Below are 26,864 nucleotides of genomic sequence, written 5' to 3'. Positions count from 1 at the left end.
CTTATTTATCTTGAAGTCTGTTTCATCAGATATAAGTACAGCTATGCTCTCTTTTCTCTGAATGCCACTTGCTCCAAGTGTTGCTTTCTATAGAACCCTTTCACTTTGAGTCTATGTTTGTCTTGCAGCTGAGATGTGTCTCCTGAAGGCAGCATATAGTTGGGTTTTGTTTTCTGATCCAATTTGCTACTCTGTATCTTTTTATAGGTGAGTTCCATCCACTTACATTTAAGGTGATTATTGACATATAAGGTTGTCGTGTACCCATTTTCACTTTTGTCTTCAGATTGCTGAGTCTTCATTTTTACTTTGCCCTTGTGATTCTGTCTGTTATTTTAGTTTGGTTATATTCTTGTATTTTGTCCTCTGTTCCCTCCTTTTTAATTTAAATGTCTCAGTTCTGAATATTTTGTACATGTGTGGTTACCATTAAGATCATGTAAAAAAATGTTTCATATATACAGTAGTCCTTTTTCTTCTGCCTGCATCTTACCTCCATTCCCATTGGCAAGTTCACACCTTCACCCTCCCTGTTTCCGTTTTTGTTTTCACAAATTATCCCTATTATGCCGTTAGTTCATTTCCGAGTTGCAGTCACTATTGTCTTCTTCTCTTTAAAATATTTTTTTTACCTCTTCTAACCATTATATAATATTTAATTGTATAATATCTTATTCTGTGGAGGGTTTGCAACATCCTGCTTGTGCCTGATGTCACCCACCTTATTCACAGTTTTTTTAAAAAAAATTTGCCTAGTTATTTAGGTAAATAACCACCTTTAGTGTTTCCTGTAATGCAAGTCTTGTGAAAAATTCTCTTAGCCTCCGTATATCAGAAAGGTTTTCATTTGTTTTTCATATCTAAATTAGAACTTTGCTGGATATATTATTCTTGGCTGATAATTCTTTCTCTCAATAGTTTGATTACTTGATTCCATTCCCTCCTAGCTTGTATCATTTTTACTGAAAAAATTCAATAATGATCTAATTGGATTTTCTTTAGAGGTTATTGTCTTCTTTTCCCTGGCAGTTTTGAAAATTCTTGTGTTTTTTTTTTTTTTTTTTGGATTTTTTAAATTAATTTTTGACAGTTTTAATATAATGTGCCTTGGAGAAGACCTTTTTGAATTGACATCATTAGGTGTTCTGTTTTATTCTTGAATTTCAGGATCCAGGTCTTTCCATAGGTTTGGCAAGTTCTCGTCAACTGTTTGAATAGGCCTTCTATTCTTTTCTCCTTCTCTTCCTCTTCTGGTACACCCATCATTTTTATATGTTCTTTCTGATGGAGTCAGATAGTTCTTACAGAATCTTTTTTTTTCCTCACTCTCAGTCTCTCTTCTCTTTCATCTTCAGTATTTCTAAATTCTGTCTTTGATACCACTTACTCTTTCCCCCGTCTATTTCCCAAGCACAATATTTCATTCAACATCTCTTTTATGAGTTTTTCAGCTCCAGACTTTCCACTTGGTTCTCTTTTGAGCTTCCATCTGTCTAGTAAAGTATTCCTTTTATTCATTGATTTTGTTTCTGAGTTTATTAAATTGCCTATCTAAGTTATCTTGCATCTCGTTTAATTCTTTCACATCAGCAATCTTGATTCTCTGTCTTTTAAATCACAGATATCCATGTCATTATGTTTATTTTCTGGAAATTTTTCATTTTCTTTCAATACTTCCTTGTCACTTTGTTTGTTGATGGTATTTGATGGTTTATTCCTCTGCCTAAACATTGATGGGAATCAACTGTTTTGTTTTGTTTTGTTTTTATTATTAAGAGTGATGCTTCTTCAGCAGGTGCTAAGAAGAGGTGTTTTTTTGTTTGTTTGTTTTTATTTTTTAGTAGATAGTGCTTGAAGGGAATAAAAGCATCTTGAACTGCTCAGGCTTCTTGAATAGATGCAACATATGAGAAAACCCTTGGTGAACAGTAAAGAGGTCTATGGATATGTAAGACAAATGATTTCAGTGACTTCCTAAATATCGAAGATGCTTTTTGTGAACCTGAAACAAAATGAAGTGGCAGTAGTGTCAAGAAAAGAATGGGAAGGTTATAGGCACGTGGATTTTGAAATTGGAAGATGTTCAGTTTCAGTAGACACTTATGAGATATCCTCTGGGTGTGTAGTGCTTTGGTACTAGAGGCCTTCTTGATCAGATTTTCAATGTTTTGACCTAAAGTATATTTCTGTTATTGAATATCAGCAGTGAGACACTGAATCTAAAAGTTGAGAGGTTAGGAGGTATTGGTAAGAGCAGAAAAACAAGTAAACAACAGTCTATTCTAAGTCATTATAAGTGCTCCATATTAAAAAATGGAAGATATTAGATTAGAGAGTACTGGAACAATTTATAGTTGGAATGGGAGTGCAAGCATATTTTACCTGTTCAGCAGAGTTCTTTCTGAGTGTGACAAAAGCTACCAAGTGAACCATGAGAAGGAGCCAGTCACCCGAAGGTCTAGGAAAAGAGCATGCTGGACAGAGAGAACAATGGATCATATCTGTTCCTCATTTTACCCTAGTATCTTGGAACGACCAGGAAGCAGAAAGGGGGGAAACCACCATCATACCATTTTTATTACCATTGTGTGTAGAAAAGAAATAAATGTGCTTCAGAAGTACCTGGCACATTTTAGGTGGTTAATGAGTGAATATTTTTATCTTCCTTTATTAAAGCTCAGTCAAGTTTGCGAAGGGTTGCATAACTGTATAGAAAGGTTTTGATATTATTTAAATGTAATTTCGAAAAGTTTTTCTTCCTGTTCTGCCATTTCATGAAATCATTTTTTCTACCAAAATTTTGATAAAATAATAGTTAGCTTTTGAAAAGCCCTTCTTTACCTAGTGAAACAGGTCCTACAGTTTATGCACAACGTGACACACTTCATGTTTTTATCATGTCCAGTATTTGATATTAGCAATAGAATGATTCTGTTATTAGAAATATTTTAAGTTCATACAAAGTATATTTATTAAAGAATTTGTTTAAATACATATATTTCAATAATATTCTCTTTATCTTGGTAGAAATGCAATGTGGAGTTCAGTGTTTTGAAGGTTGTTTCCTGTTCAAATGTGCATATCAATCAGTATTGTGTCTATGAAAGCTTTTACTCCGGCCATTCATGCTCAGTTTTCAGTCGGCAGCCAAATGAAGTCAAAAAGTGGGCTTGATCTAGAGAGCATAGATGAGGTTTTCTATTTAATATTTTAGTTTTCGGCACACGCTTCTCTTACTGTTAGGTCCGCTTGCTTTTAGTAGGAAATTCAGATATTTTCTGAGAAAGGAATTGGGAAATCTTTCTGTATCTCACTATTGATGTAAATTTTAACAGAATTTTTCTGCAAGTGTTCCAAAGAAGTATGTTGATCACTTATCTGGAGCTGCAGATCAAAGAGGAAAAAATATACTCAGTGGACAAGTAGAAGGTAAACACTGTATTGTGTCAAAAAGCCATTTGGCAGAATGTTAATTTAAACATGATTCCTGATATAGTCTAGTAGCCACAGACAATCACCTACTAAATGCATAGAAGGAAAAGAGAAGGGAAAAGGAGATCAGTTGTATTTCTTCTCAGGTATCAGCATCAGATGAAATTGAGAGCGCCACTACAGGATCTACATTATTTGTTCTACTTCAAGATACTGCTCTAAGACCTAAGAAAATTCTGGAAATATGGAAGAGGGTGAGAATAAAAGAAAGAATAAAGAATGAGAAAGGCAGAAATTATCGGGAGTAAATCAAAGAAAAAGAAGCAGAAATAGATAGTGGAAGGTGATAAAATAATCTTTAAAAACCAAAAGAGCAGAGTATTTGAAATGTGGGAAGAACATAAAGTAGCTTCCAGAAGCAAAACTTGTCAGCGAAGTACAGCAAAATGTCCACACTTTTACTCTTTTCCTCACAGTAGAGAAGGGATTACAAGCTGAGGTATCTGATCATGTAGAGCTCTGTTTTATCTACCATGGATGCACATGAGCACAGGCGGGCAGTTGTGAATGTTTATATTTTAATGTCATGTAAAATGTGGCTACGTCATAGGATAGTGTTATGTAGTCCAAAATAAAAGCACTAGAAAGCAGGAGAGAGCAGGGTCAGTTAGGGGAGATCGGAGAAGCTATAAGCTGATATAAAAGTTCATCAGAAAGTTTTCGATTTCTAATTCAGTTTCAATTTTGAAGAAATAATAGCAGCACGTCTGGTATTCTGCATTTCTCCCAAGCTCTCAGTGATGCCAGTGGTGGTCCTCAGATCGAGCTCTGAGTAGATAGGGTGTTGACTTATGTGCAGAGAATATGCAAGAAGAGCCATTGGATAGTTCAAAATATTCAAAACAAATCAAGGAAGAGCATTATTTTGTTTTTATTTTTGAGCATGTTCATAGTTAAGAGAAGCAAGGAGATGAAGCAATAGAAATGAGAGATGGAAGATCCTACCGCTAAACAGAAAGGTGGGGGAAAATGTGGTGAGGATAATCCACAAAAAGAATGGTGAAAATAAAAGTATCAAGATCGAAGGTGTAGAAAGTACTTTTGAAGAGGAAGGCAGAGAGTGAATGGAAGGAGGGAGGAAAGAAAGGTGTTAGCTAGGTAATTTTGAAATCAAGGAAGTTATTTGGGAGACCTCACTTAAGATGGCTTTATATATTTGAACTGAAATGGAAGATGAGATTTTTGCTGCTCCACAGAACACTAAAAGCAGAGAAATTTCATTTCTCTTCCTCATGATTATCAGGCATCAAAGATATATGTTACATTAGTATTTGCCATTCAAAGGAGATTAATTTGAAGATAGAAGCATTGACTATCCTTTCAAGGTCGCTATTTTTCAATAAGATTGTTCGTTCATAAAATTTCTGAAAAACTAGTATGATATAGCAAGCCCAAATAATGTTGGGAAAAAACTGATATTAAATAATTGATTCCATAAGTGCTAAAATTGTTTATTTTAAGTAAATATTACACTGATTTAAAACATTCGTGATTTTTATTATCTAACATTTCTGTGGCAATGCACGTACATGTTTCCTTTTTAATTACCATATTTAAGAGTAAAAGAGTATTATACATTATTTCCCAGATATGTTATATGTACCTTCCAGCATGAATAGACCACAAACCTTTATAAACTAGAGGACACAAGAAGTGGAAGCATTCCAGTAGTCGACATCGTTATGAATATTTTTATTAACTATTATCCTAAAAGTGCATATCCAAGCTGATCAGTTCACAACAGTTCTCTGTTAATAAATGAATTGTGTGTTCATTTGAACTCTCATCACAATTGTGTACATGCTTAATTTCAAGACCAAATGAAGATCATGATAAATACTTGTATCAAAATGGTATAAAGAATTCTGCTCTATTGCATTCAAGATACGCTGTAGCCTTCTCTCACTGGCTTTCACACTGATCCTGTCAAGGTCATGCTTTGTTACTCTGATTAAAGACAATTTTCATCCATTTGTCAGCATGTCGACATTGGTATATGCACATTTAAGTAGTTAAGTTATAGTCATTAATAAAATAACTTTACACTGTAAAGCTCAACTGAACGTTTGGTTAAACCCATATTCCTCTTTCTCCTTCAGTATTTACAGTGTATTTACATTCCTGTCTTGTTGCAGTCCCAAAACTCTCTTCTCCACCCCTCAAAAAACATGAACAGCTACTATAGTCATTTGCAAACCCAAACATGAGTATTCAGCTCCGTACTAACTCTGCAGGAATGTATAGTAGACTTTCATCTTGACATATCATTGAGTATGTGTCCCTTTGCTTTTTTAGGTTCTCTTGAAAAATATGCTCTCTTGAAGGTAATATCTTTTATATTTCTTATCTTAAATTATTAAGTACAGATTAAATAAAATATACATTATTTTTTCATCATCTTCTCTCAAAACTCATTCAGCCTACCATTAAAGGGAAAGATCCTGTTTCAAAGGAAGCAGTGGGAATGAAGAACATACAAACATCCAGATCAGGTATATTTTGTATTACAAATTTAATCAAAGGATTAGACATAAATAATGTAGCTGTCATATTTGGTATCCGTGTTAGAAAAAAAGTTATTTATAAGAATAAGAAACAGAAAATTTAAAAATATACCTTTTAAGACTGATGCTTCTCCTCGGTTCTGATACCCTAAATTTTCCAGTTTGGTACCATGTACTGATTAAGGATTTGTAGAGCTTAATTATTTGACCATAATATTTCTCTAATGTCGCTGGTCCTCAGACCATCCTCTCCGAAGACTAGGTGTCTACTTCTCGTCAGAGAAAATAGGAAAAAGAGACGTGGGATATTTCAAGACATGAAAAAAATCAAGGAACAGCATTATTTTGTTGTTATTTCTGGTCATGTTTATAGCCAAAGGGAAGCAAAGAGATAAAGTAGTAAAAATGATAGATGGAAGATACTACTGCTAAAGAGAGAGAGGAAAAAAATTGGTAGTGACAATCCACAGCCTTTTAAGAAAGTGATGCTGACCTTTTTGACTTGAAGGTCTTTTATTTATAATAGTTTTTCAAATTGTTAAAAATTTTTATAAGTGGTTTGCACCTATTGATTTTTGAATTGTTAAAATTTTTCATAAGTAGATTATATCTATTGATATGTACAATATTTGAAATTCAAAATGAAAAATATTTAAATAAAAGCACACACAATCATACATTCCATTAGCCATTAGAGGAATCACCCATTAATCATTCGAGCTATGATGTTTCCACATCTCACTTTTATGGAAAACACTGCTAATACACTTATACTACAGCGAAAGTGAAGGTATCATTAACTAACATAGATTTCGATAATAAAAATGTCATACCATTAAGACTCTGAAATATGAAAAAGCCGAGTTCTTATGGAAAGCAAACTACATACTAGAAATCGCTGAGTGACAATAGTTAATTACACTGATGTACGTGAATGGCAAGTATTGGAAACGATATAAAATGGACTGTGAACGAGTCCATTTGGGGGGACAGGAGGAATAGAGACTGCTTCTCTGAAGACAGAATTTTTACAAGTTAGTCAGATTGGTCTATGATGAACATTCTAATCGGTGAAAACTTTATTTTCAGATTCTTTAGATTTGGATTCTGCTAGTTTGCCCCTCAGTCATGAAACCTCTCAAAGATCTGGGGATTTGAAAATTGACCATAAATGTCTATTTGTGTCACATTCGATGACCCCAAAGCAGTCAGCATCCACAGGCTTTGGACACATGAACTTCCTAGATAAAGACAAGACTAATATTGGAGCTGTGTTTCCCGGAGGGGATCCTAAGTTCCATGACCTGCGTGAATCACCACTACCAGAAAACAGAGAGAGCAAAGAAGGTAATAAAGCAACAAAAAGAGTTCAACCCAACACCACCTCTGGGCAGATTCACCATGCTTCTGAGTTTTCAGAAATCATTTTGTGGCAAAATCCACTTTGGGTTCTTCTGTTTATGCAGCCTACAAGCAAACAGAATGACTTTAAGCAAAACTTTGCTGTTCTTCCCATAACCAAAATAACACAGACCTAAAAAAGGAGAATTAGGAAAAAGTAATTTTGTTTAGATTAGTATTTAGCATACACTTGGGAGTGGGTACAGGGTTCTATTTAGAAGCCTAGCACTAGATGGGAAAGCTAGGTAGAGATCTAACAATTGCCACTTGAAGCAAAATGTGGTTTCTTAGCTTTATTTTCACAGCTCTGAACTCACAAGTTTCAGTGCAAAAACACCTTTTGAAACCGAATATTAACATAGTTGTCGTATTTTCTCTAGCTCTATGGATTTTAGAATTGGCTTTTCCAGCAGTAACAAGAATCATAGAGAATTTGCCTCATAGTCCTTTCTTCTCATCTGTGTCCACACAGTCCGTAAACTTTTATTTTTCACATTTCTTTCTTCAGATTTGTTTCTGATAAAGTAGTCTTATTTTTTAATTTATTGAATTAGATTTACTGAGGTGACATCGGTTAATAAAATTATATAGGTTTCAGGAGTACAGTTCCATAATATATTTTCTGAGTATTGCATTTTGTGTTTTTAGCCATTGATCCTGTCAGGGTCATAATTTATTCCTCAGATGAAAGATCACTTTTACCCACCAAGCAGGCTGTTGTCAATGGTATATGCGTACTTATCTAGTTCAATTTTAGTCATTGGAAACATAACATTACGTTTAAAAGCTGAACTGTACGTTTTGTGGGAACTCAATTCCTGTTTTTTCATCAGCATTTATAGTAGATTCATATTTCTGTGTTGTTGCTTTTCTACAACTCCCTCCGCCACCACCCAAAAAACATGAAAACCTAGTACAGTCATTTCCAAAGCCAAACATGGGGATTCAGCTCTATACTAGCTGTGTGGGAATGTACAGTTGCTTTCATGTTCACATGTAACTGAGTATATGTCCTTTTGCGTTTTTAGATTCTCTTGGAAAATATCCTCACTTGAAGGTAATAACTTTTATATGTATGATCTCGAATTATTAAGTACAACTTGCATGAAATGTATGTTATTTTTCTAATTCTCTTCTTGCAACACCCATTCAGCCTACTGTTAAAGTGAAAGATCCTGTGCCTAGGAAAGCAGTAGGAATGAAGGCCACACAAACATCCCGATCAGGTAAATTTGTAAAACAAATTTAACACTGGAAAGGAATATGCAAAAATATTTGACATGCCCATTGCCTACTTATTTGTAATTTCTTCCCTTTTTAAATATGTTTTGCCAGTTTAACTGAATGATTTGACATAAATAATGGTAGATGTCATTTTTGGTGGCAATATTTGAGTTAAAAGTTGTTTTTTTTTTATTGTTTTAAAGTGCTTATTTGAATTTGAGCTCTACCTGGAGTAAGCTTCAGGTGCTGTCATGTCCATTGTGCTTGAACTGTATAACATCTTAGTGTGTTATGCTGATGAGCTGAGCCCAGCAGATGCTCTGATTAGTATGTTCCTCTCGACTTTTTCCACAATGTCTATAAATGTTTTTTTAATTTATATTTTAAATATCTTTCTACACATTTATTCTTATATTATGTGTTTATTTTCACCAGTGTATTTTTCATCTCTGACTGTATAATTTGCACTGCTATAAGTGCTATTTTGTTTTTAATAAACAGCTTTCATGCATGTACTTACCTTTTCTGAGTTTTGTTGTGGGACATGTTTAAATTCCTTGTAAACAGTTTGATCCTTCCTGGCCTTGCTTTTATGACTTGCCAGGTGAATCCAGAGCAGTGCTTGGCTGAGGGCTGATTCCTCCCATGACTGAGGAAGTTCTTTCTGACTCCTCTGTTCATTGTCCTGTGAGTTATGACTTTCAGCCTGGCTACTGGGAACAAGCACTATTCCTGGTGCAGTGTGAGCACCAGACTCTGTTTCCTTTACTCTTTTCAGATGTTCCCTGCCCCCCTCCCCCTCACACACACACACACCCGGTCTCAGGTAGGTCCTTACATGCACACACGGTTCCTACTCAGTCGAATCCCCTCTGCAGATCTCCAGGGTTCTTTTTCTGTTCCACTCTCACCTCTCCAGTGTTCTGACCTGTGATCTCTACTTGCCTTGATTTCACCTGCCCCTCAGGTTCATCACTAAGTCCGAGACTCTGGTAGGCTGTTCTCAGTTCCCTCCCCCAGTGTCGTGCCCTGGCATTTCTTTCAAGGTAGTGACCTGAGACATTCCTTAGGCTAACTTCATTTGTGTCCAGAATCATTGTCCGTTGCCTGAAGTTCGTTGCCGTGAAAAGAATTTTTAATCGATTTTGTCTGTTTTATTTTTGCTTGTTTCATGTAGGAAGGTAAATCAGTACTTCTTACGCCTTCTTGCTAGAAGCAGATTGCAGTGGAACTTTGACACGTGCTGTGGACAGACTAGAATGCTCTTCTTCCTCCTTTGTCTGATTGCTTTCTGCTCATCCTGTGTTTCTCAGTGTGGCCAACTCTTCCTCAGGGAAATCTGGCCTGGACCCCATCTAGATCAAGTTCCATTGTGTGATCACGAACTCTGTTTTCTTATAGCATCTACCTGAATTTGTAATTATCATTTTATTTGTCATTCTCCTCTATTAGACTTTAAGCTAAACAAGAGCCAGGGGTCATATCTGTTTTCTCTGCAGAGCTTAGTGTAATGTCTTCCATGTTGTACGAACTCAATATATACTCATTCGACGTATGAATGAGTGTGGAAATGCACTGTCCTTTATGCACAAGAAGGACTCAAACATTTCATTTCTATTTTTGTTTTCCTTCTGATGCAGAATCCGTTAGCTTATTGAAAACCCAGGATGTACTTACGTCATATGAAAGATTAATAGAACTTAGAAAAAATCCCTGTGATCCCCATATAGAGAAAATTAAAAAATTGGAAAATATGGTGATTGGACTGCAAAAGAAGCTATCAGAAGCAAAAGAAATAAAATCACAGTTAGAGCAACAAAAAGTGGAACGGGATGGAGAACTCTGCAATTTGAGGTATTGAACATCTTGGTTTCAAAGAAATATTTGAATATTATTTACTTTTTAAAGATACTTTTGTATTTTTCAGTTACAGTTTACATAAAATATTATTTTTTAAATTTATTGAGGTGACATTGGTTCATAAAATTACATAGGTTTCAAGTGTACAATTCAAAAATACATCAGCTGTATATGACATTGTGTGCTCACCACTTAAAATTAAATCTCCTTCTGGCACCACGTATTTGACTTTATTTACCCTCATCTACCTCTTCTTCACCCACTGTTTTCTCCATTGTGTCTGTCTGTGTCAATGAGTTTTTGTTTGTTTATCTTGTTTGTTTCTTGCTTCCAGTTTCATATGTCACATATGACTGAAATCATATGGTTCTAGACATTTACTGTCTCACTTATTTTGCTTAGCATGATTGCCTCAAAGTACATCCATGTTGTCACAAATGGCAGTATTTCATCTTTTTTATGGACACTCCAATGAACACTGAGGTGCATATATATCACAGAGAAATTTTTTCAAATTTTGGGGTTGATACTCCGAGGAAGGATCCCTGGGTCAGATAATAATTCTATTCTCAATATTTTGAGAAACTTCCATACTGTTTCTCATGGTGGCTGTACCAATTCACATTTCTACCAGCAGCATATGACGATTCCTTTCTCCCCCACAAGCTTTTCAACACTTATTATTGTCTTATTGATAATAGCCATTCTTATAAGTATGAGACGGTATCTCATTTTGGTTTTGATTTGCATTTCCCTAATAGCTAGTGAAGTTGAACATCTTTTCTAGAAATACATTATGTTAATTTCAGGTGTACAACACAGTGATTAGATGTTTATATAAGTTTTGAAGATATTACTCTGATAAATCCAGTACCCATCTGACACTGTGCACAGTTATTACAATACTACTGACTGTATTTTCCATGCTATACTTTACCATCCCCATGATGATTTGTAACTACCAATATGTACCTCTTAATCCCTCTCCCAATTCACTCGTCACCCCCCATCTAGCAACCATCAGAAGGCTCTCTGTGTCCATGAATTCATTCATTTATCTTGTTCTGTCGATTTTACATTTAAATCAAATCAAACGACACTTTTTGTTCTCTGACTTATTCCACTCTGCACAGTACTCCCTTGTCCCTCCGTGTTATTGCAGATGGCAAGATCTCATTATTTTTTTATGGCGGGGCAATATTCCATTTTAGATATGTACTACCTATTCTTTATCCATTCAGCCATTGGTGACCCCAAGGTTACCTCCACATTCGGCTATTTTAAATAATCCTGTGATGTACATATTGAAGCACGTGTCCCTTCAAGTAGTGTTCTGGGTTTCTTCAAATAAATACCCAAAAGTGAGATTACTGGGTCCTTCTTTATAACTTGTTATAGCCTTTTTTTAAAAGTCTATTTAGTCTGACATAAGTGTTGCTAAATTTCCATTTTCATGAAATATCTTTTCCCATCCCTTTTCTTTCAGTCTGTGTGTGTGTGTTTCGGTCTACCTACTCTTGTAGGTAGCATATATAAGGGCTTTATTTTCTTATCCATTCGCCTTTCCAAAATCTTTTGATTGGAGCATTTTATCCATTTACATTTAAAGCAATCATTAATAGATATGTAGTTATCGTGATTTTAGTATTCATATTTTTCATCTTCTTTCTTTTTTCTTCTTTTTAAAAAGTTTCTCTAACATTTCGTGCAATACTGTTTTGGAGATGATGAACTCCTTTAGCTTTTTTTTGTCTGGGAAGCTCTATCTGTCCTTTAATTCTAAATGATAGCTTTGCCGAGTAGAGTAATCTTGGATGTAAGTCCTTGCTTTTCATCACTTTGAATATTTCTTGCAAATCCCTCCTGGCCTGTAAAGTTTCTGTTGAGAGATCGGCTGACGTTCTTATGGGAGCTCCCTTGTAGGTAACTGACTGATTTTTCTCCTGCTGCTTTGAAGTTTCTCTCTTTATCTTTAACCTCTGGCATTTTACTTCTGATATGTCTAGGTGTGGGCCTCTCGGGATCATCTTGTTTGGGACTGTGTGTTCTTCCTGGCCTTGGATGTCTGTTCTTTCACCAGGTTAGAGAATTGTTCCATCATTATCTCTTCAAATAGGTTATTAATTCCTTGCTCTCTCTCTTCTTGTTCTGGTCCCCCTGTGATGTGCATGTTGTCCCAGAGGCCTCTCAAAGCATCCTTTTTTAAAAATTATTTTTTCTATTTGCTGTTCTGACTGGGTGTTTTCTGCACCTTTGTCTTTCAAAAATCTAATTCAATCCTCTGCTTTATCGAATCTACTGTTGATTTCTCCTCAGGTAGTTTTCATTTAATTTACTGTATTCTTCATTTCTGAATGGTTGTTGTTTATATTTTCTATCTCTTTGTTAGAGTTCTCACCGAGTTCTTTTCCTCTTTCCCTAAGTTCACAGAGCATCCTTCCAATCAGTTTTTGGAGCTCTGCCTCTGGTGGATGGCTTGTTTGCATTTTATTTAGTTTTTTCCTGGAACTTTGTTCCATTCATTCGTTTGGGACAGAGTTCTTTGTCTCTCCATTTTGTTTCTGCCTCCCTGTGTTTGATTCTATATATCAGGGAGAGCTCCTGTGTCTCCCAGTCTTAGTAGTACAGCTTTATGTAGTAGGGACCAGTGGTGCAATCTCCATGGCAACCTAAGCTAGGTACTCCAGGTATGTTCTTTGTATGGGTTGAGTGTGCCTTTGTGTTGTTGTTGAGCCTTGGTTGCTATTTGTAGGTAATGGGAAGAATTGACCCTTAAGCTAATAGATGGTAAGGCCTGGTCATGACTATGGTAGAGGTTCTATTGTGCAGTGGCTGACCCTATGGAGCAGGATTCACTTTAGTAGGGTTCTGCACCTGCCAAGTGTCCCCTTTGGGTGTGTCTTTTTGTGGAGGTGGTTGGAGGGTACTCAAGTATGGTCTGAAGCTGGCCACCAGGCATATGAATTCTGGGGCCTCTTGGGAGGTGCTCTGTGGCAGACCAAGATTAGCTGCTGCCTGTGCCCTGCCTAAGACCACTTGATATGAGCTATAAGGTGGTCTGCAGATGGTTGCCACTGTGCTTGGGTCAGAGGTGCCTGGGAGAGACTAAGACACGTATAGAGGCCGGCTGCCACACGTGCTAGGCTTGGGGCTGCTTAACATGAATTATGGGGAGTGCCAAGGCAGATCCTGCTTGTTTGGCATTGTAAAGCTTTGAGACATTTTTGGAAAATCTGGAGCATAAGTCAAGACAGATCACTTGTATGGAAAAGCCCCTGGAAGCGACGTGGGTAGGCCTAGAAAGTGGGTGGGTTAGGGCCTCAGAGAATCACCATGGCAGTACAAACAGTGTTTGCCAGGTCGATGGAGACTCGGATATGGTAGCCACTGTGTGTGCAGGCTGGGAGAGGGGAGGGCTTAACATAGGAACTACAGCTTCTGCCAGCACTTTTGTCTGAGGAAAACTGCCCCTTCAGCCTTTGCCCTAAAGCCAGACAATCCATTTCCTCCCTCTATGTCCCTGACACCTTTCAAGCTGCTGCCCCAATGCTTCTGGGGCTCAGAGTGAGTGAGTCTGTCAGCGAGTAAGTCCATGCTTGGGCCCTCCAAGAGGAACACCTGGGACTCCAGCAGCCCTGCATCTCTCAGGCACAATCTTCACTGGTTTTCACAGCCAGAATTAGTGAGAACTTCTCTTCTTGGCACTGGTGTGGGGCTGGGACCCCTCGCTTCTCAAGGGGGAGCTAAGATATCCCTATTACTTTTGTACTGCCGCATGTGGATGTTGGACTATTCCGCTGTGTCACGAGCCCTTCTACCACCCTCCACATGGCTTCTGCTGTATATTCTTAATAGTAGGGCTTTTGTTCAACCAAGCTTCCGATGATTCTTAATGACAGTTGTTCTGTAGTTCGGTTGTGATTTTGATGTCGTCGTGAGAGGAGGCAAGCACAGCATTTACGTACTCTGCCATTTTGACCAGAACATGAATAGTAACTTTTATACTAAAGACATACAGGAGAAATTTTGTAATTGCTAACACGCCTTCTAGGATTTGATAGGGGAGAAAACTTCTTTAGGATTGTAGAGTATAACATTCTTGAGAGTAATATAGAGAGTTCTTAACAGTGTATACTTCTAGTAATAAGTTCATGGATATTCTTTCAAACCATCATTTAAATGGTCGTATAGAGTCCACCATATGGACACCTCATCATTTATTCATCAAATTGAATTTTGTTATTTTTCTGTATTATAACTAATGCTACAAAGAATATCTTTTATATAAATTCATTTCAACATTTTAAGTTATGTACTTTGAATAAATTCTTTAACAGAGTATTTTTTTGGTTGAAGTATAAGTACTTTGAAACAAAGGTCTTTAATCCATATTTCCAAAATGTTCCCGGGAAAGTTCCAATTCACTTATGTTCCCACCAAGAGAGTCTGAAATGGCCACTTTTCTCAAGACAGAAAACTATTTCCTAAGGAAATTTATGCCATTCTCATCTTAAGATACGCACGGAATGAAAAGTGCAATGGAAATTAATGACTGATTATTTTATTCAGAATTGTCTTATACGCAGCTAAAATTAATTCAAAGCTCTATACTGAAAGCACATATTATTCTTTCCTGTGACCTTAATTGATATGAATCCTGTCTTGTTGCGAAAGGGATTTTAAAGTGATTTAGAAAATAGATAATAATCAACAAGATAAATTGAATGTATTACAAAGTGTAGAATGACAGTTATTAGACTCCCCAGCCTAGTCTTGGACTACAGTAGTCAGCAGACGTGTTGTGTAAAAGACATCTGCAGATGCTGTCTTACACTGTAAATCCTTTTTAGAGGGTACCTATCATATTTTGTCAAGTGGAAATTTCATTTCTAGTGAATTTATAACTTGTTAATCAACAAGGACTTCTCTTTTTAATGCGTAACTGAATTATCCATCCTAATAGAAAAGGGATTATGAGTATGGGGGGAAAAAAAGATAATTTTCCACACTACCTTTACTGAATAATTTCAAAATTTCTTTCTACCACATTTACCAGAGTTACTATTGACTAAAAGTTAATAAGTAGCTGAATGTATTTTCAATGCTACCTTTCAGATTTTATATATATACTTACATATATGTGTGTGTGTGTGTATGTACATACAATACATATATGCATATATATAAACTTTTTTTTTATCCCTCACCAGGCAGATGGTCACACTTTCTTCTGAACTGTCCTCGTCCTATGTTTTTATGTAAAATTTCTATTTTAGGATGAATTTAGATTTACAGACAACTCTCAAAGATAGTACAGAGGATTCCCATACACATCACGTTGTTTCCCCTATTAACATATTACATCAGTATGGTAGAGTTGTCACAGATTGTGAGCCAATACTGGTGTATTATTATTAACTAAAGTGCCTACTTTATTCAGATTTTTTCATTTTTTTCTAACTGCTCTTTTTCCTTTTTTATTTTTTTATTTTTAAATTTTTTTAATTAATTTTTGTTATGGTGACATCGGTTAACAAAATCTAGTAAGTTTCAGGTGTACAATTTAACAGTAAGGTATTTATATATTCCATTGTGTTTTCACCTCCCATACTTAGATTTCTTTCTGTCACCACGTATTTGACCCCTCTTCCCCTGTCTACCTCCCTCTTCCATCCCCCCAACCCTCTGGTAACCACTAGTCTATTGTCCATGACCATGAGTCTCTGTTTGTTTGTCCTGTTTGTTTGTTGCTTTCAGTTCTATATCCCACATGTAAGTGATATCATGTGGTTTTCAACTTTTTCTGTCTGGCTTATTTCGCTTAGCATGATTATCTCGAGGTCCATCCACGTTGTCACAAATGGCGGTATTTCATCTCTTCTTATGGCTGAGTAATATTCCATTGTATACCTGTACCACAGCTTCTTTATCCAATCGTCTGTTGTAGGACACTTCGGTTGCTTACATATAATCTTTTGAAAGAGATTGAAGTCAGAAATAAAAACATGGTCCCCAAAAAGGAAAAAAAAAAATGAGATCTTAGGAATTTAATCAGGGTAATGATCCAACATGTGTAGAACCAGATCATAATATAAACTTTTAATTTTCTAACCAAGTGAATTTTAAGATAAGTTTATTTAACTACAGATTTGCCTTAGAAAAAGAAAAGGAGAAACGAAGAGATAATGAGATGTTATATAAAAGAGCTAGAGAGCAGTTAAGACCCAAAGAAGAACAATATCGTAAAGAAGTTGAACTAAAACAACTTGAAATCACTATAGGAACATTAGACATGAAATTGAAGACTGTCAGAAAGAATTCTCATCAGGTAAATTCATCGCTGGTAAAAATTTTATATTTCTAAGAGTATTTTATCAATATTTATAACATCCCATGAATTTAATGTCTATTACTTAGGTTTAAAACAAACTGAAATGTTATCTCATTTAAAATGTAAATGGTGACATTTACAACAAAAATGATTAACTTATTTCAAGTGTTGGCACTCAATAGATGCTCTGTATGTGTTTTCTAAGTGAAGAAATGGAAGGTAAATTGAGCTTAATCATTAACATAAATGTTAATTTGGGCTTTTTGTATGATAACATAAAGACTAAATTGCCTTGAGACTATGATGAAACTAGTCAAATCTTTTGTAAAGAAATTTTATTTCACAATGCTATAGCTGCCTGTATTTTTGCTGTATGACAAATCTAGCTGTCATTTATATTCAAATTTGAGGTTTTCATAGGGGATAAAGGTCCTCGTGCTTAAAAAGACCATTTGTTTTTAACTGTGTGAGACCAAAAACCTAATGACATGTATCTCTAGGTTGTAGAAGTGCAAAACGCCACTCAGGGGCAACTTTCTCCAGAAGAGAATGCCAGAATGCAATCACAAGATGGAATCCCGACCAATCGCCCTTGCAAACAAAAGGAGACAGAAATAGCCCTTAAGAAAATGAACTCTGAGGTATTTTGTTTAGTCATTTTCAAATGCATGTTTGTGTATTTGCATGTATGTATATATTTAAAAAACCAACACTATGCATATGAGAAATACAGAGGATTTTAAAAGCATATATATGTGTGTGATATATATAATACACATGTGTGTGTGTCTGTGTATGTGTGTGTGCCTATATATGTGTGTGCCTGCGTATTTATTTATTTCTTTAAAGGGGCGATAGTGTTGATCCACTGGATAAAATATTCTTCTTAATTCAAATTTATTTGTCTCCAGCAGTTGAGTAATGACAATCACACTGGCCTCATCCAAAGAGTAGAGTTTTACTGTTTTCCATAGGAATTGATGAGCTTTCCAGAATCTCAAAACTATTGGTGCTAACAACAGATGTCCCAGGTTTTGGCAGGGATTTCATCCCCTGGCTATTTGAATAGAGAGGCTAGCTTTCACTTGCACCGATAATAAGGAGAAAAAGCATAGCCAGTTCAGAGATCATATTTTAAATGTCATTCTCCTACTTTTGAGAAAATAACAATTTGCTTTTAAGTAGTATCCTATTTCAGTCCAATGAGCTTTTGAAAACAGTATGCCATAATATATATTTAATGCTAATATATTGACAACTATTTTATTCTTCGTAAAAAGGAAGTCAGTGTATTTCCCCCTGTTTCACATTTATTACTACTTTAAACATTATGAAGAGAAAATTAAAGTTATTGCAGCAGCAAATAATCTCATGATTGTCTAAGAGGAGCTCTATAAATTTTACCTTATTGACCATGAGGTTTTTTTTTGAAATATACGTTTCTTTTGTATTTACATTTTTGCACTAGAGAAGCAGCTGTGGTTTGGTGCAAGAGCACTACTTGCCGAGTCAGAAGACCCGAGAGAAATCCTGAACTGGCTTATCCTCTCTATTCCAGATTGCGCCAACTAAATGAGTTCTTTGATGTATACACAAGTGCTTAGTGCAATGCCTAGATTTCTCAGTGGTTAATAGATGTGATTTTTATAACTGACTGAAAATACTAGAAAAGTGCAAGATCTATGGAATATTCTTGGAAAAAATAATTTTAGAAAATAGACTCTGTCTGAATACAGAGTTCATAAGCTCACAGGTGTACATTCAGACCATGATCTCCATTGTTAAGTATAGTCAGATTTAAGAATCCTTGATTTTATGCCTTCTGGGTTTGTTGCCTTTCCAATTCTGAGACGCTTAAAAATTCTCTTATGATTTCTTTTTCACTTTCATGGCTTCTGTCTTATATGAATGTTTTGAACTTTTAGAATTTTATGCTTGTATAAAGTGGGAGCTTGGAATCCGACTTCGTACATTTTCCAGTGGGATATCCACTTATGGAAGACTTTTCATCATATAAACATAGAGGTTCTTCTTTTATTTCTGGGGGTGCCATGATATCTATTTCCCTGAGTGCTAGCTACACGTCTCCTTTGTTTTCCTTAGGCTTCGGAGAGTCACGAAAAAGGAAAAGGTCTGTGGCACGAAAACATCATTATGCGGGATGAAATTGCCATGCTCAGACTGGAAATAGATATGCTAAAAATCCAGAAGCACGAAGTGGAAAAAAAATATTGGGAGGAAATTATAAATGTACAAAACAAGGATGACCATCTTCAAAATACCATAAAACTGCATGAGAAAACCGTATTTCAACATAATGAACAGCTTAATGTTCTGAGAGCTGAGAATACAATGCTAAAGTCTAAACTGGAAAATGAAACTCAAAACAAAGAAAGACTGGAAACAGAAGTCGAATCCTACTGTTCTAGACTGGCTACTGCTCTACATGATCGTGAGCAAGGTCAGATGTCCAAAAGAGACCTAGAACTTGCTTTCCAGAGAACAAAATATGAATGGTTTTGTTTACGGGACAGAATGGATTTTGATATGTCTAACCTGAAAGACCAAAATGAAATTCTTTCTCAACAACTCTTTAAAGTTGGAAGTAAATTCAATAGCCTGGAAATTGAGCTCGATCAGACAAGAGATGCTCTCAGAGAAAAGTCTTTGGTTTTAGAACGTGTACAAATGGAACTAAGCCAAACACAGTGTCAAAAGAAGGAAATTGAACTCAAATATCAGCATGAACAAGGTAAAGCGATTAAACACACTGAAAAGCTGGAATCCTCAGAGGAGAGATTATCTCAACTACAAAATGAAAATGTGTTGCTTCAGCAGCAAGTGGATGATGCTCACTGCAAAGCTGACGATCAAGAAAAGGCAGTCAGTAATATGCAAGAACAATTACAGGACACAATAAAAACACTTCAGGCCAAACATGAAAAACAAGGCCATATGCTGGATGAGAGAAATAGGGAGATAATCAATGAATTTATTCATTTAAATAAAAGAGGGTATCGGCTTGGAAACAACAAATTAAAAAGAGAAGTAAGTATCCAGAAAGTAAGATATTTTTCAAATTTCCTGAAAGAAAATTCAGAATAGTATTTGATTATTGCTAAATGGTGAATCTAGTTGAATATTCAAAATATACAGAGTATAAATGTATTTTTAAGCAGAAGAGGATCCCCCTGTCATTCCTACCCTCTTCTGTAGGAGACGTTACCTATGATTTAAGATGAGAAGGTTGCATTGTGAACCCTAAGTTGGAACAATGAGGTAGATGCACCTACCAAATAGCTTCTTTCTGTCACTGTAGCTGGGTCCAAGTGATTTCTTTACACAGATATACCTATCAGGGGAAATGCAAGATTGTGTTGATGGCCCTTCTTGTTGATGAAGAAACTGAAAATTATTGTTTTTCTAAACTTCCTATAAATTAGACATTTGTGTTAGCATAGTTTTCATACAAGCGTCATGACAATAGGTTACTAAGGAGTCTTTCGCACCTATGAGTGTCAGGAGTTGTCACCTTAGAGTTTCATGCAGAAATTTCTTAAGGTATCGAAAATTAAAAATTTGCAAGCAAGCTCAAAATTGATTAAGCTTATGCAAAATCATTGAGAGATTTTCTGTAAATTCCTATAGAAATGAGTTACGATTGACACGGAATTATTAGCCACCATAAGGACCTCCCTGTGAATCAAAAAAGTTTTAAAAGGCAATAATTTAATATAAACAGACTTCAACAAGTTCAATCAATAGCCCCATCCTCTCTATAAGGTTCTCATGTCTCAGATCCCCGGGATATTTACTACTGGGTTAAGCTATTTGATCCAAATAATATTGAGGTGAAGAATCTGGAATAAGAAGAAAATATAACTCTAGCTCACTTGATTTTTCAAACAACGTAGTTGGGTGTGCATGTGAAAGAAACTTCAGAAGAAGAGTTAAATGGGTCAGGTCAGGTCCATCTGAAATAGGAAATTATTCGATATCAAAGCAAGTCATTGGCAATCTGATGGTTGTGAAAATGTTGCATTCTTCGAATAAAACAGGGCGAAGTATGCTGGTCAACAGCCCGAGGGGGAAGGGGCCTCCAAGATCAGAAAATAACACTACTCTCAAGGCAACAGCAATAAGAATCAACATAAAATGTACAAGAGGCCTATGACTTTGGGGTTGAGGATATTGTCTGTGAAGAATTAAAAGGAAGAAAGAAAAGAACAGATGACCTCAGTGTGAGGGTCAAGGCTGGACATGTAATTTAGGGAATCTGGTTTGATGCATTGAGATGTAAGGAACTCTGAGAGAATGTAAAGAGGAATAGAAAGGGTCCAGGAGTGAACATCAGGGCTGCTGTTGCTTAGAAATGACTTGGGGTTAGAGGAGCGGGGTGGGGGTTAGGAGGTGTGTGGTCGTTGCTGTCATTTGCTGCTGAGAAGTAAAACAGGATGAGGACTAGAGAAAAAGACGATCCTCAAAAACTTTTAGTGCAGTTTCAGGATTGAGAGTCAGACTCTTACGTAATAGAAGAGAATATGCGGTGAAAATAAGAATGTGTGGATGAGACCGTGCATTACAGAATGTCAGAGTCCAATGGAAGCGGAGAATCAGGATGACAGAAAAGCTACAAGGGTCAAGAAACAGTTATGTATTTATATAACAAAGACTTAAAATTCAGTTAAAAAATGTTTAATAGAAAAGGGGAAATCGAAACTTAGAAATGAATACTTACAGAGAATGAGAGTATCTCATTCGAAAGCCACATTAACATCATAATATAATGGGACTACATAGTGACTTATTTGGATTATTAAACTGACTATTTTTTGTTTTTCAACTCTTATAGTTCAAATCGTATGTCTCCTTGCCAGTCTTTCTTACCCCCTAAATAGAGGGACAATTTCCAAGTTGCATGCCTGCCTAGTTGTAAGTGAAGGGAACCTGAGAAAAACATTTATGTCTTTCTTCTAGTTATCTACTTCTCATTAGCATTATTTGTCATTATTCAATTGATTTTAACATTCATTAGACCCCACTTTACAGAAGACTCCAGGCATACCTCAGAGAGGTGGCAGGCTTGGTTCCAGACCACCACAATAAAGTGTAGATCACAATAAAGCGAGTCACAAGAACTTTTTGCAGCCCAGTGCATGTACAAGTTATGTGTACACTCTACCGTAGTCTATTAAGTGTGTAATAACATTGTGTCTAAAAACCCAATGTATAAACCTTAATTAAAAAGCACTTTACTGCTCCAAAATGCTAACCATCATCAGAGCATGTTGGAAAAATGACTCTGATAGACTTGCTTGATTGATGTAGGGCAGCTACAAATCTTCCACATGTGAAGAAACGCAGCATCTGCGAAACACAATAAAGCAAAGGTCAATAAGACAACATATGTCAATCATTTCTAGTATATAATTATGTTTCTTAGTATCGCTTTTTTTAATCCAGAAATGTTTTATCTGATGTTTTCTAACAAACTTCCCAAAGTTTAGTGGCTTAAGTACATAACATATTTTATTCACAAATTGACACTCAAGAATAGTGTGGCCAGGACAGCATGTCTCTGTTCCCATCATCTTCAGTTGGGGCAGCTATCCGGCTGATGCCTGGAATCATTTGAGGGTTTGCTCACCAGCACGTCTGGTGGTAGATGCTGACGGTTGGTTGGAACTTTGTCTGAGGAAGACAGCTGGAACACCCACACTGGAAAACCTGCGTGCTCATCGTGGCCCGAGGTTGCCCTCAACACGGGGCTGGGCTCCAAAGTTAAGCAGCCTGAGATACAGAGTCAGGCAGAACATATGGACACACTAAAAACCAGCTTAGTCTACCCACTGGACACAATTGTTTAAATTCCTCCCACATAAAAACTATACTCATCTCTACCTAATACCCGCCCCCCCCCAACAAGTCTCAATTATTGTGGGGTCAGGCTCAGGCTCGAGTTCAATAATTTACTATCTAATCAGGAGCAGGTGGGGCTGAGGTTCCTGGGGAGTGGTTGCTGGAGTAAAGCCCCTTGAGGACAATCCTTTCAAAAGGAAGACTTGAGAATCAAAGAGACGAGTATCTATCACCTACACACCCAACATTCTGCTAAACTGCTAAAGACTCGCATTCTGAAATGGGAGAGAGAAGTACACACATCCATGGCAATTCTGCAATGCAGCCTGGTGTGTGCCTCCAGTGCTTTGATGATCACTTAGTCCTACCCTTGGGAAGGCTTCTCCATGGCCCTTCGCTGTACCCTCTAGGCTAGAATCCTCTAAAGGCTGGTCATGCACATGTTTGGTAGTTGAAGCTGGCTCTTGGCTGGGACGTTAGCTGAGGCCGTCTCAGTTGGAACATCTATAGGAGGACTGACTGTGTGCCCTGGGCTGCTTCATTCTTCACAACATGGTAGCTGGGTTCTCAGGGTGAGCATCCCTAGAGAGAGAAAATCAGGTGGAAGCTGTATCACATTTTCTAACCCAGACAGAAGAGTCACACAGCACATGTGCCATATTCTATTCACCAGAAACCAGTTACTTATTAAGGCCAATATGTACGGCCATAATGGAAGGCGATTTTATGGGCGATGTATCGAAAGATTTGTAGGCATGTTTCAGAAACACCACATCCACTCACCCTTTCTTACAAAATAAGCATTGTTTCTAAAGGAGAGCAGTTCTTCCCAACTCAAGGTCACTGAAATTCCAGCAAGATTTGGTTGTTGTGTTTGTTGTTTAGTATGGTCTCTTGTCTTGTGGAAAGTAACAAAGGACTACAGGATAACTATTGAATTAAGGAATTTTTGTTGAGAACTATGTAGGGATCATCTAACTAAACTTTTACACTGGGAAAAGGGATTTCTTAACATTCGAAATCATTTCTTTGTGGAATGCAATTCAAATGAGTATAAAACATTTGTAGTTCAGTGAAAAGTTTATGGCAGTAGAATCCATATTTCTAAGATTTATTATTAGGGTCTTATTTTCAAAGTCATATCTTGAGAGGCATTTGTCGACTGAGGCCCAAATAACTCAATATGAGATCCTTAAGACTTCATTAAAAACTATGGACAGGTAGATGAGGGAAGAGGTGCAAGGTTTTCTGCTAAGAGGTGACAGTCATTTTATGGAGCCAAAACATAAAACAGTCGGACAAGAACGTGTTTGAAATCAAGTGCGGATGTTGCGTGGCAAAAACTGTGACAGTAGAGAATGTATTTTTGTGACTCCTGGTGGTTTTGACTGTGTTCGATTCTGAGTAATTCGAGCTTCCACATTCTAAGACTCCACCACAGAACAGATGACATTTTATTGCAACTGAATTTATTTAAAAGTCAATACTGGTTTTGAGTTAGGCTCTTTTCACTCGACGTCCTTCGTCACCAAACTCTATTCTCTCATTCATGCAGACTGCCGATTCTATGGCAAAACTGGAAACTGTATCGTCCAAAGTTCTCCCTCAGGAAGAAGAGAATCGATATCTTCGACATCAGTTATCAGGCATGGAAGGAATACAAAAAAAATATGAAAGTCTAGAGAATGAAAATAAGAAGTTGAATGAAAAATTAGTAAACTTCAAGAATTACATAAAAATGAATATGGTAGAATACAGTGAATTCGGACAGTATAAACGGGTGATTGACGAAACAGCAAAAGAAGAACTAATCAAAAAATTAAAAGAAGTCAATCAATTTTTACAGGTTAATTTATTGTTATTTAATATGCTTTATTTCATTTCACTGCAAGTGACATTTTGGATACATACATTGTACGTGTTTCCTCTACTTTCCTTAAGAGCAATTTGCTTTGTAGAATCTGGAATGAAGGTGGCATTTGTTTGTCCCTTACATTTTTCAGTTTCTATCATTATTATTACTAAATTGATCTCTGAGAATGATTCTTCCTAAAGAATCATTTTATTTTTTAAGATATTGATATAAAACAAGACTATGAGGGAAAAAAGAACATTTGTGATTGAAGATTGTATGGTGAAGTTGTATTGTTCACTTCTGGATGGTGAAGTTGTATTGTTCACTTTTAAAATTTTTAAATTGTTTGTTATTTGAATTATTAGGTGACTGACGAGTACTTAAAGGAGAATGACTCAAATGTATTTTCATAATTCAGATTTAATTCAGTTGACATGGATGACGAATATCTTAAACTTAGCTATATACAGTTCAAGTTTCTCTCTGAATCATTGACTCAAAACTAAAAGAAATGAATAAACTATAATTATTTGTTATAATTATTATTAAAACAAATCCTTTTTATTTGCTCTAGGCACAAGCAATATCTCAAGAATACTCAGAGCAGTTAAGAGTGACTAATGATGCTTCGGTAAGAAGTCAAATGGAACTCAGAATTAAGGACCTGGTATCTGAACTCTCCAAAAGGAAAACTTCCCAAGAAGATTCTAATAACATAGAATTGGAAAAATACAGGCAACTCTATCAAGAAGAACTGAAAGTTAGAATGTCATTGGAAAATCCATTACATGTGTACGTCCTAACATAGAATCAGAGAAAATAGATTTGGCCTATTAATTTTTCTCTATAGAATAATTGAATTAGATTCATGAGATTAGTAGGAAGTAAAAGCTAACTGAAAAGTATAATTTTGGAAAATGACGTCAAGAAATGAACTTACCTTTAAAATGTTTGTCCAGGACAGTTTGTTTATCTCCCTCACTTTTGTTTTGATGTGATTATTCCCCCTCTTTTTCAAATATAGTTAACCTGACCTACTAGTCTATAAGCTAAGTGTTTTCGAAGCTTTATAGTCTAGTTGGCAATATTATTATAAAATTTTCTGTCAGAATTCCGCTAACTAGAAAGATGAACGACTTTAACTGTATTTTGGAAGGTAACTCGAACCCAAAGGGTTAAGTGCTCTGCACTTTCTGGCTCTTGGTAAATGTACTTTTCGGATTGTGATCTTTGTTACTAGCACTAGGGGGCGCCTTGAGACAACCAATCCTCTTTACAGTTTTTCTATGGGACCTAAAGGCATATAGGTTTAATAGGGAGAGATCAACATAGAGGTGAAGGACCCTATAATTGACAAACTGGCTAAAAGTAATGAGGTGGTCTGCCTGGGGGTGTGTGTGGAGGACAGAAAGGGCAGATCCCACCACAATTCTTTGGTAGCGATGGCATAAGGTAATTGCCTCTGGAGCTGTTTTGGTTCATTCTGATCACCAACTAGGCTATCTGGTCTCCCCTAGAGGTCATTGTTCTAAATTATGTCTCAGTGCTAAGTGGTTAATTTCTCAAAGATAATGAGTATATTGTACAAGGATGGGGAAAGAAAGTGCTTCAAATGTCTTTGGAGAGTGTTTTGAAATCTCTAAATTGGTTTATTAAATATACCTAATGGCACCCTCAAAAATCTTGTTAAGTACAGACATTCCTGAAGGCACCCCAAATTGTCTGTTAAACCGTCTACGTCAGTGGTCCCCAACCATTTTGGCACCAGGGACCGGTGCACCTATGAGAATCTAAAGCCTGATGATCTGAGGTGGAGCTGTGGCGCTGATGCTAGGGCTGGGGAGCACGACAAATACAGACTAAGCTTTGCTCGCTGGCCTGCTGCTCACGTACTGTGTGGGCCAGTGCCTAACAGGCCTTGCACCAGTTCACAGCCAGGGGGTTGGGGACCCCTGGTCTACAACACTGAGAACCATTTCTCTCCCCTCCCTACTTTGAATTGATCGTAGTTAGGAATCTCCCTAGAAACATATGTATTTCTTTAGAACAGCTGTAAATCTATACTGGCATACAGTAGGTCTGCTCTGACAAATTTTCAGTGTTAAGATTCTGTTTGACGAGAACTTTTCTTTACTAATATGACAACCTGAGAAAATGCAAGTCATTTAAAGAAGAATAAAATACTAAGCGTGTGTTCTTTACCACCTTCACAGGAAAGACGAAAAAGCTAGCAGAGATCAGTTCCCAACTTCTCCTGAAGAAACAGCAGAGCAGCCCTCTACTCTGCACTGATAGTACGAGGCCAGTCCTGGAGCCAGAAAAGATACAGAAATTTTAA

At 36.5% G+C, this 26,864-nt stretch overlaps 1 protein-coding gene across 1 annotated transcript; it reads left to right on the top strand.

Moving 5' to 3' along the window:
- Positions 1–1,987: 1,987 nt before the first annotated feature.
- Positions 1,988–26,864, top strand: LOC105311322 (coiled-coil domain-containing protein 144A-like). Its single transcript, XM_023527049.1, has 15 exons — positions 1,988–2,092; positions 3,579–3,686; positions 5,912–5,984; positions 7,086–7,343; positions 8,046–8,123; positions 8,426–8,454; positions 8,551–8,623; positions 10,262–10,475; positions 16,629–16,809; positions 17,313–17,453; positions 18,916–19,916; positions 21,307–21,358; positions 24,227–24,517; positions 25,101–25,322; positions 26,745–26,864. The coding sequence occupies exons 1-15, from the start codon at positions 1,988–1,990 to the stop codon at positions 26,862–26,864; spliced, it is 2,946 nt and encodes a 981-aa protein (XP_023382817.1).

Source organism: Pteropus vampyrus, unplaced genomic scaffold, assembly GCF_000151845.1.
Source record: "Pteropus vampyrus isolate Shadow unplaced genomic scaffold, Pvam_2.0 Scaffold1000003220, whole genome shotgun sequence".
In the NCBI taxonomy this organism is placed as follows: Eukaryota; Metazoa; Chordata; class Mammalia; order Chiroptera; family Pteropodidae; genus Pteropus; species Pteropus vampyrus.
This window is presented reverse-complemented; position numbering and strand designations above follow the sequence as displayed.